The 16,968-nt window shown below is 41.4% G+C and overlaps 1 protein-coding gene across 2 annotated transcripts in view; it reads left to right on the top strand.

Annotated features, from left to right (window-relative positions):
* The window catches only part of DNAH5 (dynein axonemal heavy chain 5), a 323,884-nt gene that overhangs the window by 258,484 nt on the left and 48,432 nt on the right, over window positions 1-16,968 (top strand). For both annotated transcript variants that reach the window (XM_061393864.1, XM_061393863.1), the window contains exons 64-68: window positions 395-550; window positions 2,528-2,710; window positions 12,640-12,883; window positions 13,869-13,983; window positions 14,486-14,676. In XM_061393864.1, coding sequence (XP_061249848.1) covers window positions 395-550; window positions 2,528-2,710; window positions 12,640-12,883; window positions 13,869-13,983; window positions 14,486-14,676 — 889 coding nt within the window. The remainder of the gene's footprint in view (window positions 1-394; window positions 551-2,527; window positions 2,711-12,639; window positions 12,884-13,868; window positions 13,984-14,485; window positions 14,677-16,968) is intronic.

Raw genomic sequence — 16,968 nt, forward strand, 5'->3', positions numbered from 1 at the left:
CCTGTGTAGCACAGGGAACTTTTTCTATATTTTGTGACAGTCTGAAAAATATTTACAACTGAATCGCTTTGCTGTACACCTGAAACTAACACAATATTGTAAATCAACCCTTAGTGCCTTTTAGTGCTGTTTGCTCATTTGTGTCCGACTCTTTACGACCTCATGGACTATAGCCCACCAGGCTCTTCTGTCCGTGGAATTTTCCAGGCAAGAATCCTGGAGTGGCTTGCCATTTCCTCCTCTAGGGGATCGTCTCAACCCAGGGATTGAAGCTGTGTCTCCTGTGTCTCCTGCACTGCAGGCAGATTCTTTACCCACGGAACCCCTTCAATTAAATGAATAAAGATAAGGAAATGATGATTTGCTAAGCTAAAGAATGTGATGTTGTTTCCAGATCACATCTCTAAATCACAAGTACTTCAGAAACCACCTGGAGGACAGTCTTTCTCTCGGAAGACCCTTGCTTATCGAAGATGTTGGGGAGGAACTAGATCCAGCCCTGGATAATGTTTTGGAGAGAAACTTCATTAAGACTGGATCTACCTTTAAGGTAGGTTAAACCTGCCAGTGACAGTGTGCAGAGCAATTTCCACGAGGCCAGGTCAGTGTGACAGAGGTCACAGTTTCTCATTAAACATCAACTCAGATTCAAGTCTGGGGCAGGAGGCATTTGCTTTTCTCTTCCACCTTCCTGAGTTGGGATCAAGAGTAGCCTTTTTAGGAACATCTACTTCACTTGTATCATGAAGCCTGACTCCATTCTGATGTTAGACTTTGCATGGCTTTCAAGCCCCATCATGCTCCCTCCCGTGTCATCCCAAATCTGGGCAAGCTGATGAGAAAACCTGGCTCTGCTCTCTTTTGGTGAAAGTGAAAGTCACTGTTTTCAGTGACTATGAAGTGTATGGAATCTATACAGTCCATGGAATCCTCCAGGCCAGAATACTGGAGTGGGTAGCCTTTCTCTTCTCCAGGGGATCTTCCCAACCAGGGATTGAACTCAGATCTCCCACAGTGTAGGCGAATTCTTCACCAGCTGAGCCACAGTGGGAAATCAAACCGTGCAACTCCCTGTTCATGACCATATCTGGGAAGCCTCATCCTAGTCGCATCCCATGATCTCCGTAAAACCCTAAAACATCTGCCCCTCTCTTCTCTCTCAAGTGATTTTTCTTTGGACCTGTTTGGCAGCCTACCCTGAATCTCCAGAAATTCTCATGTGAATAATAAACCTTTTCATATCTTTTTGGTACATGACTGATGTCATCAGTCTTGAATCCATCTCACTTCTGCAGTATGATCACAACCGTTTTGGTGATAAATTCTATGTGCATGCATGCTCAGTCGCTTCAGTCTTGTCTGACTCTTTGCAACCCCATGGACTGTAGCTGGCCAGGCTCCTCTGTCCATGGGATTCTCCAGGCAAGAATACAGGAATGGGTTGCCATGCCCTCCTCCAGGGGATATTTCCAACCCATGGATCAAACCATGTCACTTGTGGCTCCTGCATGGCAGACAGATTCTTTACTGCTGAGCCACCACGGAAGCCCATGGAATAAATTCAATATTTATTTATTTATAGTTGTATTAATTTGTTTATTTTTGGCTGTCCTGGATCTTCGTTGCTGCCTGGGCTTTTCTCTCAGTGCGGTGAGTGGGGGCTACTCTCTAGCTGCAGTGCATGGACTTCTCGTTGTGGTGGCTTCTCTTGTTGCAGAGCATGGGCTCTAGGGTGCTCAGGCTTCAGCAGTTGTGACACTGGGCTTTGTAGTTGCAGTTCTCGGGCTCTAGAGCACAAGCTCTATAGTTGTGGCACATGGACTTAGTTACTCCTTGGCATGTGGGGTCTTCTTGGATCATGGATCCAACCTGTGTCTCCAGCATTGGCGCTGCTGCTGCTGCTGCTAAGTTGCTTCAGTTGTGTCCGACTCTGTGTGACCCTATAGACGGCAGCTGCTGCTGCTAAGTTGCTTCAGTTGTGTCCGACTCTGTGTGACCCTATAGACGGCAGCTCACCAGGCTCCCCCGTCCCTGGGATTCTCCATTGGCAGGTGGATTCTTTACCACTGAGCCATTAGGGGAGCCCCAATTTCTATTTTTATTGGATGATGTATGTTGAATGGCATCACTAACTCAATGGACATTAGTTTGAGCAGGATCCAGGATATGGTGAAGGACAGGGAAGCCTGGCGTGCTGTAGTCCATGGGGTCACAAAGAGTCGGACGTGACTGAGCAACTGAACAACAACCAAAAAATGTTGGATAACTTCCTTTCCTCCCTCCTTCCCTTCTTCCCTTACCCCTTCCCTCTCTTTCTCCCTTCCTCTTTCCTCTCTTACTTTTGTCCTTCTTTCTTTTCATCCTAGTGGCCTGAAGCCCTCTGAATGCCTAATGAACATTTCTTTTTAAGTATACACATGATCTCCAGGTGTATAGTGGTTTAAAGCAATACTAGATTCTAAGCAAAAGAACACACAGTAAGGTGTATCTGGGTTTTATTACTTTTAACTTTCTTTTTATAACAAAGGTGAAAGTCGGTGACAAAGAAATAGATGTGATGGATGGCTTCAGACTCTACATCACCACCAAGCTGCCCAATCCAGCCTATACCCCTGAAATAAGTGCTCGGACCTCCATCATTGACTTCACAGTCACTATGAAAGGTCTCGAGGACCAGTTACTGGGGAGAGTCATTCTCACAGAGAAGCAGGTAAGTAAAGTATGCAACAGAGTAAAGTATGCAACCCCACCAGGGCTTCCCTGGTGGCTCAGACGGTAAAGAATCTACCTGCAATGTGGGAAACCTGGGTTCGATCCCTGGGTTGGGAAGATCCCCTGGAGGAGGGCATGGTAACTCACTCCAGTATTCTTGCCTGGAGAACCCCCATGGACAGGAGGAGCCTGGCGGGCTACAGTCCATGGGGTCACAATGAGTCGGGCATGACTGAGCAACTAAACAAAACACAGAGTGTGGCCCTTCCCCTTTCTGCATCGCATTATGATTCTTTCATTGACAAAAATAAGATGATGAACATTGTGATGGGGTTGAGTCCCCCCTTTTAATTCCTGTGTTTCTTCCATTATTCATTTTCAAGTGTCTTTAATAACAACCAATTATCTATCTAGTACATTGCATCTGTATCACATAAATAACATATATCATCAATTAATTTTATATAGGGGAATGATGTAACTATGAGAATATCTGTCTCATTTTCAGCATCACGGTTCTGGTTTTACACTCCTTAAATTTCCTGAAGTTTGTTCTGTTCCTGGTTCTAGTCACCTGTTGAATTTTAGCTTTCTAGTATATGTCTGGGGTTTCCCAGGGGGCACAGTGGTAAAGAATCCACCTGCTGATGCAGGAGATACGGGTTTGATCCCTGGGTCAGGAGGATCCCCTGGAGGAGGAAATGGTGACCCAGTCCAGTATTCTTGCCTGGAGAATTCCATGGACAGAGGAGTCTCGAGGGCTGCAGTCCACACGGTTGCAAAGAATCAGGCACGACTGACCACACATACACATGTGCACACACACAGTATATGTCTAAGTTTTTATTTCATTTGATTCATTATTATGCTTTTGGAATATAAAACTGGGACATTGGAACAGATAGCACAGCATTGCCAATTCTAATTTGTTATCCAAGAGTGCTTGCTGTATCTTGCAAGAAGGCAAGTTTGTTACCCTAGATTTCACTGTGGAACTTGTGAAGGCTACTGGCTTCATTTCGCTCTAAGCATAATTCCGTGTCTGTTTTCTCTCAATGAGAAATGGCCAACAATTTATAAACTTACTTGTTTTGAATCAGCATTTTCTCCAGGGAACATTTGAGCTGTAAGGAAAGAAATCTGGAGGGTTTTAATGGGACTCTGTCGACGAAGCTGTGTGAACTCTGAAAGTTGCTATTGATTTTCTTCTTGAGTTAGATATCCATGAGGAGTTCAGTTTAATTTATGCCCCCCATCCACACTGACCTGAAGATTTATTTAGGTTAAAACTATTGGCAAAATCTTTGGAATCTGCCCCTCCCTTTCTTTATTACCTCTTCTCTATGTCTCACCATGCGTGCTCCTCTGAGCCCTTCCTTGCATTTATATTTCTCTCTCTCTCCTTCCCCTCTTCCTTTTCTATGAATCTTCTCCATTTATTTTAAAAATCCCTGGTGGCTCAGACAGTAAGCAATCTGCCTTCAATGCAGGAGAACAAAGATTCAATCCCTGGGTTGGGAAGATCTCCTGAAGGAGGAAATGGTAACCCATTCCAGTATTCTAGCCTGGGAAATCCATGGACAGAGGCATCTGGTTGGCTACAGTTAAATGCCGTCACAGAGAATGAGATGCAACTGAGTGACTTAACACTTTGAATTTCACTTTTCTGTTTATTTTTAATTTATGGTACACAGATCATAGAGTTATGTAGTTGGAAGTTGCATTAAGAGGGTTTAATCCAGTTTCATCAATTCACATGGTTGGTGACCTCCATGTGGTAGGAACTGATGCTAGAGTTCCTACCACAGACTAGAATAACAGCCTTCCAAATATGTAGTTGTTTATTTTTGGAGTCTCAGTCGTGATGGTTGAAGTAGTTTAGTGCTGACGCAGCCTCACTTCAGAAAGGACTAGGATTCTTAATCAACAACAAGGCCTGTGGAGCCTGGGCATCCTTGAGGGTCTTCAGGATAATAATAATTGCCTGTATCTGTCTGTCTGTCTATCTATCTACTTATCTACCTACCTTTCTTCCTTCCTTCCTCCCATTCTTTCTTATTTCCATTCTTTCTTCCTTCCTTTAATTTTTATAGGAGTATAGTTGCTTTACGGGCTTCCCTGGTGGCTCAGTGGTAAAGAATCCATCTGTCCATTCAGGAGATGCAGGTTCGATCCCTGGGTCAGGAAGATGCCCTGGAGAAGGAAATGGCAACCCACTCCAGCATTCTTGCCTGGGAAATCCTGTGGACAGAGGAACTTGGTGGGCTACAGTCCATGGGGTTGCAAAAGAGTCCGATATGACTTAGCAACTAAACAACAACATCAAGAGTTGCTCTACAGTGTACCTTTTGCTGTACAGCAAAGCGAATCAGCTATGCATATGCATAATCATATACATGGACTTCCCAGGTAGCACAGTGGTGAAGGCTCTGCCTGCCAGTGCAGGAGATGCAAGAGATGTGGGTTCAATCCTTGAGTCAGGGAAGATCCTCTGGAGTAGGAAATGGCAACCCACTCTAGTATTCTTGCCTGGAAAATTCCATGGACAGAGAAGCCTGGTGGGCTACAGTCAGAAAGAGTTGGACATGACTGAGCAACTGAGCACACATATACATAAACATATACATATATCCCCTCTCTTTTGGATTCCCTTCCCATTCAGGTCACCACAGAGCGCTGAGCAGAGTTCCCTGTGCTCTGTAGTAGGGTCTCGTTGCTGCTGCTGGTGCTGTCGCTTCAGTCGTGTCTGACTCTGTGCGACCCCATAGACGGCAGCCCACCAGGCTCCTTGGTCCCTGGGATTCTCCAGGCAAAAATACTGGAGTGGGTTGCCATTTCCTTCTCCAATGCATGAAAGTGAAAAGTGAAAGTGAAGTCTCTCAGTCGTGTCCAACTCTTAGCGACCCCATGGACTGAGGCCTACCAGGCTCCTCCATCCATGGGATTTTCCAGGCAAGAGTACTGGGATGGGGTGCCATTGCCTTCTCTGAGGTCTTGTTAGTTGTCTGTTTTATACACAGGCTCTACTTTTACCTGTGGTGTTGGCTTTAGGAGGTTAAGGATCTTTGATGGCACTTTGAATAATATCCTTGTCCTCAACTTTCTTTCTGTTCAGCTGAGATGAATGCAATCTCCTTGGGAAAAAAATAATTTGTTTTCCCAGATTTTTAGTTGCAACAAAACAACTCCAGGACTGAGTCGTTAATTGTGGCAGCAGAGGTTTAAAATGAAGTAAGGAGCACTTTAACTCATTGGAAGACTTTGAACAGTCTTGGAAAGCCAGTAAGGATCCCAGGCCAGACTTTTCCTTACTTCCTGGGAAAGCTGAAAGTGTCTTGACACTTCATTCTCTTACCATCATCTCATTATCAGAGTTCATTCCTGGCTCACAGTAATTGATTCTTACAGAAGTGTGGTCAGAGTAATGTGACACTCTTTCTGTTATAACAACAGAGGGCCATCTTACCCTGAACCACAGTATAATACAACGTGTAATTGCTATTTTCTTTTCTCTAAAGCAAAGTCTTATGCAAGAAGTGAGCTTCATTGTTGCTATTGTTCAGTCACTCAGTCATGTCCAAATCTTTGTGACCCCATGGACTGTAGCATGCCAGGCTTCCCTGTCCTTCACTAACTCCTGGAGTTTCCTCAAACTCATAATCCATTGAGTCAGTGATACCATCCAACCATCTCATCCTCTGTTGCCCCCTTCTCTTCTTGCCTTCAACCTTTCCCAGCATCAGGATGTTTTCCAATGAGCCATCTCTTTGCATCAGGTGGCCAAAGTATTGGAGCTTCAGCATCAGTCTTTCCAGTGAATATTCATGGTTGATTTCCTTTAGATTGACTGGTTTTATCTCCTTGCTGTCCAAGGGACTCTCAAGAGACTTCTACAGCACCACAGTTTGAAAGCATCAGTTCTTTGGCTCTGAGCTGCTGGACTTAATTGTGCTGGATTTTAAGTAGCCTGCTTTCTGCCTGAAGCCTTTCCTTTTGCAGCATCTGTTCTGCCCACTGTGCCCCTGAATTTGCTCACCCTGCTAAATCTTTGCAGCCTGGGCAAGTGGGTCTAAGTTGATCTCCAGTACTTTCAGGGAATTTTTTATCATCTAGTGACTCAGTTGATAAGAGCTTATGTCTGTGCCTATTTAAATTATTTCTTTGACTTTAGCAACAATGTACTATATTTTACAGTGATCACTTTTTGAATGATTGTAAAAATATCAATATTAAATGCTATTGAGCCAAGGAGGGGGTTATTGGAAGTTAAGAAAATCCCATAGGTATGAGGTTGATGTTGGAAAGCATCTAAGAAATTCCCTAAATGTGGGGAAACATTGAAACCAGTGGTAAACTTCTTCAGTCAGGATGAGTTATGCCTTTACTGTTCTGTTGATCCTTCTGGTGAAAGGAGGCTCAGAACAGTACCTTAGGATGCAAGGGAAAGGCCACTCGTCTTTGAGTCCATAAATTCACCAGCTGTCCAGTGTTCTGGGAATACAGGCAGTGAGGAGGAGTCTTATTATCACGCAGGATCTGGTCTCACGAATGCTCTGCTGTCCAGCCTGTCAGACCCTCAGGTTTGTTTACTTAAGAAACAAATGGAAACCATAGAGCATATGAATGGAAGGAAGGCAGATTTTTAAGCAACTTTATGATTTTCTCTGTGCTTCAAGGAAGTCTTTTTAAATGCATGGGCTGTCCAAGTTCACATCAAAGTCCTGTATAATTGTTGATCCGATGTTGTTCTTGTAAGTAGATTTAGACAGCTTCCTGTTGTCACCAGAAGGTGATGTATTGAGACCTTTTTAAACAGGCAGCAAACCAGTAGCCCTCCAGAAACTTTCCTTTAAAGAAACCCATTCTCTTAGGGTCTCTCTCATCTTGATCCTAGAGGATAAGACAGAAACTGAAAGAGAACTATATACTCCTTGGAGAGAAATATTCATATTAGTTAACAACCTCTACTGGCCATACAATGCAAAGCCTCAAGGGTCATCATTGTTCAGAATTTCAGATGAGCAAACAGGTGTGTGATTTAATTCTTTTGGATGTAGAAGGACCTGAACTTGGTGGAACTGACATGAAAAATAACTTAATAAAGACACTAAATAGACATTGTTATTGCCAGCTCATTTGGTGGACAAACAAATAAATCTGAGTTCAGTTGTTTAACCTTTCATTTTAATTACCAGTGCAAGGTACAGAAAGAAGAATCTTTGGGAATGAAAGCCTGAATGATACCTTAAAATGAGAACTGTGAAGGCTGCCATCTATTTCCTTTGATTGTTTCTAAAACTCTGGTGATAGATGAATTTTATGTCCACAAAGAATTTTTGTTTTCATTTGTATCTTCATTGAGCCACTCAATTAAAAAAAATTATTTATTTATTATTTTTGGCAATGCTGGATCTTTGTTGCTGCATGGGCTCTTCTCTAGTTGTGGCAGGTGGGGGCTGCTCTCTAGCTGCAGTGCTCAGGCTTCTCACTTTGATGGCTTCTCTTGATGTGGAACATGGGCTCTAGGGCACACGGGCTTCAGTTGTTGCAGTGTGTGGGGTCTGTAGTTGTAGCTCCTGGGCTCTAGAGCACAGGCTCAATAGTTTTGGCACATGGACTTGGTTGCTGCACGGCATGTGGGATTTTCTTGAGTCAGGGATTTGAACCCGTGTCTCCTGCACTGACAGATTCTTTATGACTGAGCCACCAGGGAAGCCCCTAAGCCACTTAAGTTTTGATCATTTAATTAATTAATAGTACATTTCCTGAACTTGTGCTGAATCACTACTGTACTTTCTTACTCAATTTGGGAGTCCTTTTCACATTATCACAGTTTACATAACATTTTTTGTTTTAGCCTTAATATAAAGAATACATCCCGTGGAGAAGGGAATCTTCCTGATCCAGGGATCGGGCTCAGGCCTCCTGCATTGCAGGCAGTTTCTTTACCATTTGAGCCACCAGGGAAGCCCTCAATATAAAGAATACTAACACAAGTGTTTACTATTCTCTGTGTGTGCGTATCTGTTGTCTGTCTGTCTGTCTGTGTGTTAAGAGATAATCCCTTTGTTGGGAAAAATGCTTATAGACAAAATTATTTTGCTTAATTCTCCCCTACATATTAATTTGAAGAAGAACAGTATTTGGAAATAAAGTTGTAGTTCAACAGAACTGCGTTAACATCAGTCATACAAATGAAAATATGCCTAAAACTTTATCCCAAAGTAGGTTTTCCACTGAAAAATCTCATGGAAAGTGAACAGCAATTCTGTTTTTTCAGAGATATCTTTTCCTTGTCCTCTATTGTTCTAGTCTAATGTTTGGCAACTGGGGTGGTATTTATTTATTTTTAAAATTTTATTTTATAGTGAATAGTTTGATTTTGTAATTCCAAATATTACTTTTCGTTGTAGTATTTACTTTAAAGTAGATTATTTCATCAGTATCGAACTATGGGGGAAATGTACTTCTTAGCCTTATATTAATCCTTTGGGAAGATAAGCATTACTTTAATTGACAATTTTATTTAATTAGTGTTGTTAATGATATTAAATAGAACACAACCATCTCAATAAAGTTTAAACTTTTACTTAACTCTTTAAAATCAGGGATGGAGTAATTTTGCACCTTATTGTATGCATTACTAATAACTATGTTTATTAATACTGGTTTTCATAAGCAACATGGAGCATAATTTTAGTCTCAATCCCATAGTTCTCAAGGGGAGATGAGATTGGAAATGTAGATTGTAACAGGTTTTATAAACTATGTTGAAAATTTTGGACAAATAGTAAAGGGAAATCCCTCAATGACTTGGGGCAGAAAATGGGGTGATGACAGCAAAAAAAGATCAGCAGGGAGACCAGTCATGGTTAGAGCAGTCCTCCAAGCAAAAATTAAAACCTAAATTATGGCAATTGCTGTGTAATTGGAAAAAAAAATGGGCAGAAGAAAAATTACTTTGTAGGAAGACTCAATAAGACTTGGTGTGTAATTGGAAAAAAAATGGGCAGAAGAAAAATTACTTTGTAGGAAGACTCAATAAGACTTGGTGCAGTTTTGGGATTTGATGGTCTGTCTCCAGCAGACAGGAATACATGAATCCTTAGCATTATAAGCGGAAGATTAGAATGTTCTCCTTTTTAAAATTCCCATTTCAACTACTTTACTATGCTTTTATGATATGTGACATTTGCAAATGTGATTTATTTTGTATTGACTTATTTTATTTTTAAACTACTGATTTCCAAATAAATGTTACACTGCATCTGAAAAATCCATGCTGGAAATGAATCAAGGGAGAGGGTGGAGGATAAGAGACATATTCTGTGCAGCTATTGTGATCTAGGCACTGGTTTCAGCTACTCTGCTGGTGATACCCACACAATCTCTCTCTGAGCTGATTTATGTACATTTTGCAGATGAAGAAACTGAGGCATATAGACTTATGTAACATGGTGAAGGTCATGCAGTTAGTAAGTCCTGGGAGTTAGAACTGAAACAAGTCTTCTTGATGTAAAAATCCTCACTCTTCCCACTGCTTTGCTTTCCTTTTCTTACCTGTCTTCAGGCGAGGACTTTTAGAGTCCTCTAGGGACTTATCTCTAGAGTCCTTACCTCTAGGGACTCAGAAATGATAATGAGAGTACATAAAATTTAGGAATATGGCAATAATAATATTTGAATTATTTCCATTTAATTTTATTATCACTTTATTTCCTAGTGTGACCATATTGCAAGTGCATTTATTGTAACTGTTTATGGAAATGATTTTTATAGTAGTCATTAAACGTCACTTGTTTGTACTAATTTCTACAGAAGCTCAAATTTGAGATTCTTATCTAGTGAATAAATGAATTAAAATGACTGGTAAGAAAGCTTTCAAATGTAACCAAATAGCATATGGAAGCAAAGATAAGTAAGTCTTAATTACACTGCTATATCTCAAAGAATTAAGAATAGATACAGGTTTGTTTAGTTAAGGAGCATTTGTTTTGCTTAAGGAGAGAATTTTTCTTTTCTAGAATATCCTAGACCTAACTCACTGTGCTTAGAGCATGAGTTGGGAGTCTGATAGGGTGCCAGCCACCTAATTGTTTAACCAATGGTGAATAACTAGCTGGACTGTAAAGCAGAGGCCAGTGCTCTTTGCTCTTTGTCTGTATGCATTTTCGTTATCAGGACCTTTATTTGTAATTTTATGGTTTTTGTTACAAAGGCAGAATTTTCATGTCTGTATTTCTGGCACTAAGACATGACTAGATTTTCTGGTAACTAACATGTTTCAGTTTATCAGTTTGAAAAAGGGGTAGAGTGATTAATCATTCATTCTGCAGTATTGAGAGCTGACCATATACCAGCATTGTACTAAGAGCTAGAGAACGTATCAATGAACTGAAAATTCCTTGGAGCATAACTATTAAGTAAATTGTGTGTTATATTATAAAGTAAATAGTCATGTCATTAGTGAATAGTCTCATTATGTTTTATATGTTTTCATATGATTCATCGCTGTGTATAACTTTAGATTTCTAGTTTTCTAGGTAGGATATAGAATCTACAAAACCTGCTGAGTCATTCTAGAATACCTAATTGAGTATGGACCTTTCTGAAGCCACTCTTCAACGTGAGCTTGGTACCACATGCCTGGTAGCTGGACCTGAACTGCTGACAGTGCTTTCCCATTCAAGGCACCTGCATTTAATCCTAGTTTTCCCAAATTGTATTTACACTCAAATGTGCATAGCTTCTTTAGTGATGCAACTAAGCGTAGGTAGGCACCTTGTCAATGGACACTATATTTAGAAAGGTCTTCAAGCAAACTTGCAGATGCATATTTTTCTCTTTAAATTTTATTTTAATTTTTGACATCTTATTCTTGGGTTTATCATTGATGCAGATTGACTACTTAATTTTTATTGAAAAAATTTTTTTTGACCATACCACAAGGCATGTGGGATCATAGTTCCCCGACCAGGGATCAAACCCTTGTCCCCTGCAGTGGACGCGCATGCTCTCTACGGTTTTGAACCCCCAGGGAAGTCCTTCTTTGCACATTTTAACTTCTATGTTCTCATCATCTTTTCCTTTTTTGATTCTTTCATTAACCTCCAGTTAGAATCACTCATGAAACAATTTGACTTTCATGTACGGGTTTGACCTGGTGCCTGAAGCATATTGTCTCTGGTTTTTCATGGCCATTTCCTCCTTCCTTCACCCTCACCAACCCCATCTTTTCTTTCCTTCTCTTTCACCGTCTCTCTTTCTCCAAACTCCCTATAAGGAAGAAATAGCCAATCAGGACAGTAATCTCCCAAAGCCATTTTCTCCCCAGCTTCCCGTAAAGGTTTTTCGGGAAGGATTCAGAACTTCCCTTCTCTTTAAGAGAACAGCATCTTTCCTTTTCAAGTCAAGATGATTTTTCAATTTATATGTACCCACAGTAATAGCACAGTTTGCCTGCCTAACTTTTGGACACTTGCTTTTCACAGAGTTGGAACTATTTCAACAGGCAAGTTGAAAATAAATTCATTCAAATGACAATAGAGCTCTTTTAAGCAAGAAACTAAGCAGAGATACATGTATTTAATTTGAGCTGGATATGTTATAGTCAAACAAATTTCAGTTTCATCAAAACAGGAATAAATATGATCACAAAAGTCACTTAAAGCTGAGTTGACTTTAGGAAATAAATGGATGGCAAATTGTTAGCATTGGTAATATTTTTAGCACATTTTTATGTTGCTTGCCACCAATTCTTTCCTCTATGAATTCATCTCCTCTGATTTTGATGTCTGTATTTCCTGCAGTCAAACATGATAACTACAGTGCAGTAACTCGAGAGAGCCCAATAGGTAAACTTTTTTAAGGAATAGCTAAATGATAGTTGCTAATTAAGGAAGAAAATATATTTATGCAAATTAACAGGAATTGGAGAAAGAAAGAACTCATCTCATGGAAGATGTAACTGCAAACAAAAGGAAGATGAAGGAGCTGGAAGATAATTTGCTTTACCGTCTAACCAGCACTCAGGGGTCCCTGGTGGAAGACGAGAGTCTCATCCTTGTGTTGAGTAAGACAAAAAAGACAGCTGAGGAGGTGACACAGAAGCTGGAAATTTCAGCTGAGACAGAAATTCAAATTAACTCAGCCCGGGAGGAATATAGACCCGGTGAGTTTGGTAATGAAAGACAAATGTCACAGGAAAATGAAGCAAGAAATGAGAATTAGAGAAATCGAAGTAAGGATGTTATGAAAACGACTGTGCGATGTGGGGTGGCCATTTATGTTTTATGCCATTTCTTTAAATATTCAGCAAAATTGAGATGAAGAAATTTTATGATGGTATAAATTTTCTAAGCGCTTATAATTCATGTTATTGGCAAATTCCTTAAGGTTCCTGTGAACTTATTTTTAAACCAGAAAGTTAGGAGGAGAGCTTTCTGAGGACATCTGACTGCAAATTAGTGAAGTCTGAGTAATTCATGCTGCGTTTGTGGGCCATTTATTAGTTGTTTATCATTGGTAACAATAAGCCTGTGTTTTGTTTGTAGTCTTCCTAATAGGAAGGTAGTTCTCATGGGAACTCTTCAGTCTTATCCATGAATCAACAAATCAGTGTTGTTTATGGGTTATAAAGGGAACCTGCTAAAAGAATTCAATTTCCGTTAGTAATTTATCATGCCTTCTGGAAAAATAATGGAAACGATATCTACTGGTGGGCAGTCAGGAGCATCATCTCTGTGATGCCTTGGTTTGCCAACTTGAGGCCAGGGTTAGTCAGGGCTTCTACATGGAGCTTAAGAACGAGGTCCTTACAGTGCCTATGCAATTTGCTGGGTGTTACAACCTGTGCTGTCCCACCAGTTGTCTTCTCTACCTATGAGAAAATGTAATAAAATGTATTTATAAGGGATCTAGAGATTCTACAATGGAAAGTATTACTTAATGAGGGCAAACAGCAGACTACTTGTACAGAGCTTATAAAGAAGAATTAAATGTATATGATGACATTGCTCTAGATGCCCATTGCTGGAAGATAGTCATTGCTAAGACTATGAACGTTGTTGTTTTCCTTTAGCATTCAGACTGATCTGTGCTTGGGTCATTTGTTGTCCACCCTCATCGCAAGTGCAACCTTGGTCTTTGTCTTTCAGTTGCCACCCGGGGTAGCATCCTCTACTTTCTCATCACGGAGATGCGCTTGGTTAATGAGATGTATCAGACTTCGCTCCGCCAGTTTCTTGGCTTGTTTGACCTTTCCTTGGCCAGGTACGTCCGTACTCAGGAAGCCAAGCTGAATTCGGTATCTGTGGGATAGAATGATGATATTATCTTGATAACTGCCCCCCCCCCCCGCCTTTGCTACTAAGCATCTTCTTCTTTTTTAATCTAAATTGAGCGTAATTACCAGTATGTTAACAAATTATTCTCATTTGTTATTTTATGCTCAGAGAAAGTTCTACCAACTATTCATCCATTGATTGATTCCTTTGGGTTCACGAGTTTCTACTTAACAAGAAAATTCCCCAGATGTTGTTGTGAGTGATAATGTTTGGCGGGTAAAATTTTATTCAGACGATGTGAAGGATTCTCTTATGTTATTTCATGTTGAGAGAATGCTTGTTATTTCAGATTTAGGAGGCTTACTAATGATGCATATAAAATAAGAATTGGTCCTCCAGAGTTACTTGTTTTCCATGAAAGACGTTGTTTTTAAGAACAATTGAAAAGGGCAGTGGGCTAAACCTGATTTAAATGCTGTCTCCTCCAGGTCTGTCAAGAGCCCAATTACAAGCAAGAGGATCGCTAATATCATTGAGCACATGACCTATGAGGTTTTTAAGTACACAGCCCGGGGGTTGTATGAGGAGCACAAATTCCTGTTCACGCTGCTGCTTACCCTGAAGATTGACATCCAGAGGAACCGAGTCAAGCATGAAGAGTTTCTCACCCTTATTAAAGGTCAGTATAAGACTAGAAAGCATTGTGAAGTTGTACGAATTATTGTGAGGGTCGTATGTGTGTTTTAGTTGTAGTTTCCTTGCATTTCATTAAAGATCACACTTATGAGAAATATTTTATTTGTTCATTTATTGCATGAAATTAAAAAAAATTTATTTATTGTATTTAAAAAATATATCAGTTTCAGTTCAGTCACTCAGTCGTGTCCGATTCTTTGCAACCCCATGAATTGCAGCACGCCAGGCCTCCCTGTCCATCACCAACTCCCAGAGTTCACCCAAACTCATGTGCATCGAGTCGGTGATGCCATCCAGTCATCTCATCCTCTGTCATCCTCTTCTTCTACTGCCCCCGATCCCTCCCAGCATCAGAGTCTTTTCCAGTGAGTCAGCTCTTTGCATGAGGTGGTCAAAGTATTGGAGTTTCAGCTTTAGCATCAGTCCTTCCAAAGAACACCCAGGACTGGTCTCCCTTAGAATGGACTGGTTGGATCTCCTTGCAGTCCAAGGGACTCTCAAGAGTCTTCTCCAACACCACAGTTCAAAAGCATCGATTCTTTGGTGTTCAGCTTTCTTCACAGTCCAACTTTCACATCCATACATGACCACTGGAAAAACCATAGCCTTGACTAGATATATTTTGTGCTGGGTCTTTGTTGCTCTAGGGACTTCTCTGTTGGCTCAGACGGTAAAGCGTCTTGTCTACAATGCGGGAGACCCGAGTTCGATCCCTGGGTTGGGAAAATCCCCTGGAGAAGGAAATGGCAACCCACTCCAGTACTCTTGCCTGGAGAATCCCATGGATAGAGGAGCCTGGTAGGCTACAGTCCATGAGGTTGCAAAGAATCGGACATGACTGAGCGACTTCACTTTCATTTTGTTGCTCTGCATGGGCTTTCCCTAGTTGCAGGAAGCAGCGGCTACTCTTTGTTGTGGTGAGAAGGCTTCTCGTTATGACAGCCTCTCTTTTTGTGGAGAACAGGCTCTAGGTGCACGGGCTTCAGTAGCTGCAGCACATGAGTTCAGTGGCTGCAGCTTGCTGGCTCTAGGGCATGGCATCAGTAGTTACGGAGCATGGGCTTAGTTGCTTTGTGGCATGTGGAATCTTCTAGGACCAGGGATCAAACTCGTGTCCCCTGCATTGGAGGTGGATTCTTATCCACTCTACCAGCAGGCAAGTCCCTGCGTGAATATTTATTGAGAAACTTCTGTGTACTAGGACACAGAATAGGCACTTGGAACACTTAATAAGCAAGTAAATTATGTAGTATGTGAGAAACTAATAAACACTGTGGCGGCGGGGGCGGGGGGGGAAATAGAAGGATAAGGGAGATGGGGAGTTACACAGTATGTGGAGTGAGGGGATGTGTTAACATTTTAAATGGGATGTTTAATGGGATTTCTAATGGAGTGGGACTCCTAAGAGATGGACAGGTGAGCCAAGGCCTGGAGGAGCAGGGGGTGCTGGCCTTGGGGACGTTTAGAGAAGTGCTGAAGGAAGAGGAGCTGGCATCAGTGCCTCTGCTGGGAGGGAGCCTCGTACTGTCTCCAATGTGATGGAGGCAAAGCACAGCAAACACGGTGGCTGAGCAGTGGTGAGCGACCATGCTACTCATCCCATGTATATTTCCTCTGTGTCTGTTGCAGCATTGTTCACAGGTTGAACAATCTATTAGGCTAGCCAATATTGAGCAGGCTCTGGGAATTGGTGATGGACAGGGAGGCCTGGCACGCTGCAGTCCACGGGGTCACAGAGTCGGACATGATTGAGCAACTGAACTGAACTGATTGAAAGTGAAAGTTAGTTCCATAGTTGCGTCTGACCCTTTGCGACCCCATGGACTGGCTCACCAGGCTCCTCTGTCCATGGAGTTTTCCAGGCAAGCTGACCAAAATGATTTTGGGATTTTTCCATAAGATGTTATGGGAAAAACTCAAATGAACTTTTTGGCCAACCCAATACTATACATTTCTAAAGAAAGGTTTACTTTTTTTTTTTTTTAATATTTATTTATTTGGCTGCACTGGGTCTTAGTTGAGGCATGTGAACTCTTAGCTGAGGCATGTGGAATCTAGTTCCCTGACCAGGGATTGACCCAGTCCCTGTATGGGGAGCTCGAAGTCTCACCAAGGAAGTCCCTGGAGATTTATCTTTAAAGATAAAACACAACTTTATCTTTGGTCAAGGGGTGGATTTTTATGACTTCACCTACATGGAGAGTAGATTTGCGGAGGAACTTGAAAAGGATCCTGTAGGGGCAGAAGGGAAGGGCACAATGGGAGTAGGTCAGAG

Source organism: Bos javanicus, chromosome 20 (assembly GCF_032452875.1).
Source record: "Bos javanicus breed banteng chromosome 20, ARS-OSU_banteng_1.0, whole genome shotgun sequence".
Lineage (NCBI taxonomy): Eukaryota > Metazoa > Chordata > Mammalia > Artiodactyla > Bovidae > Bos > Bos javanicus.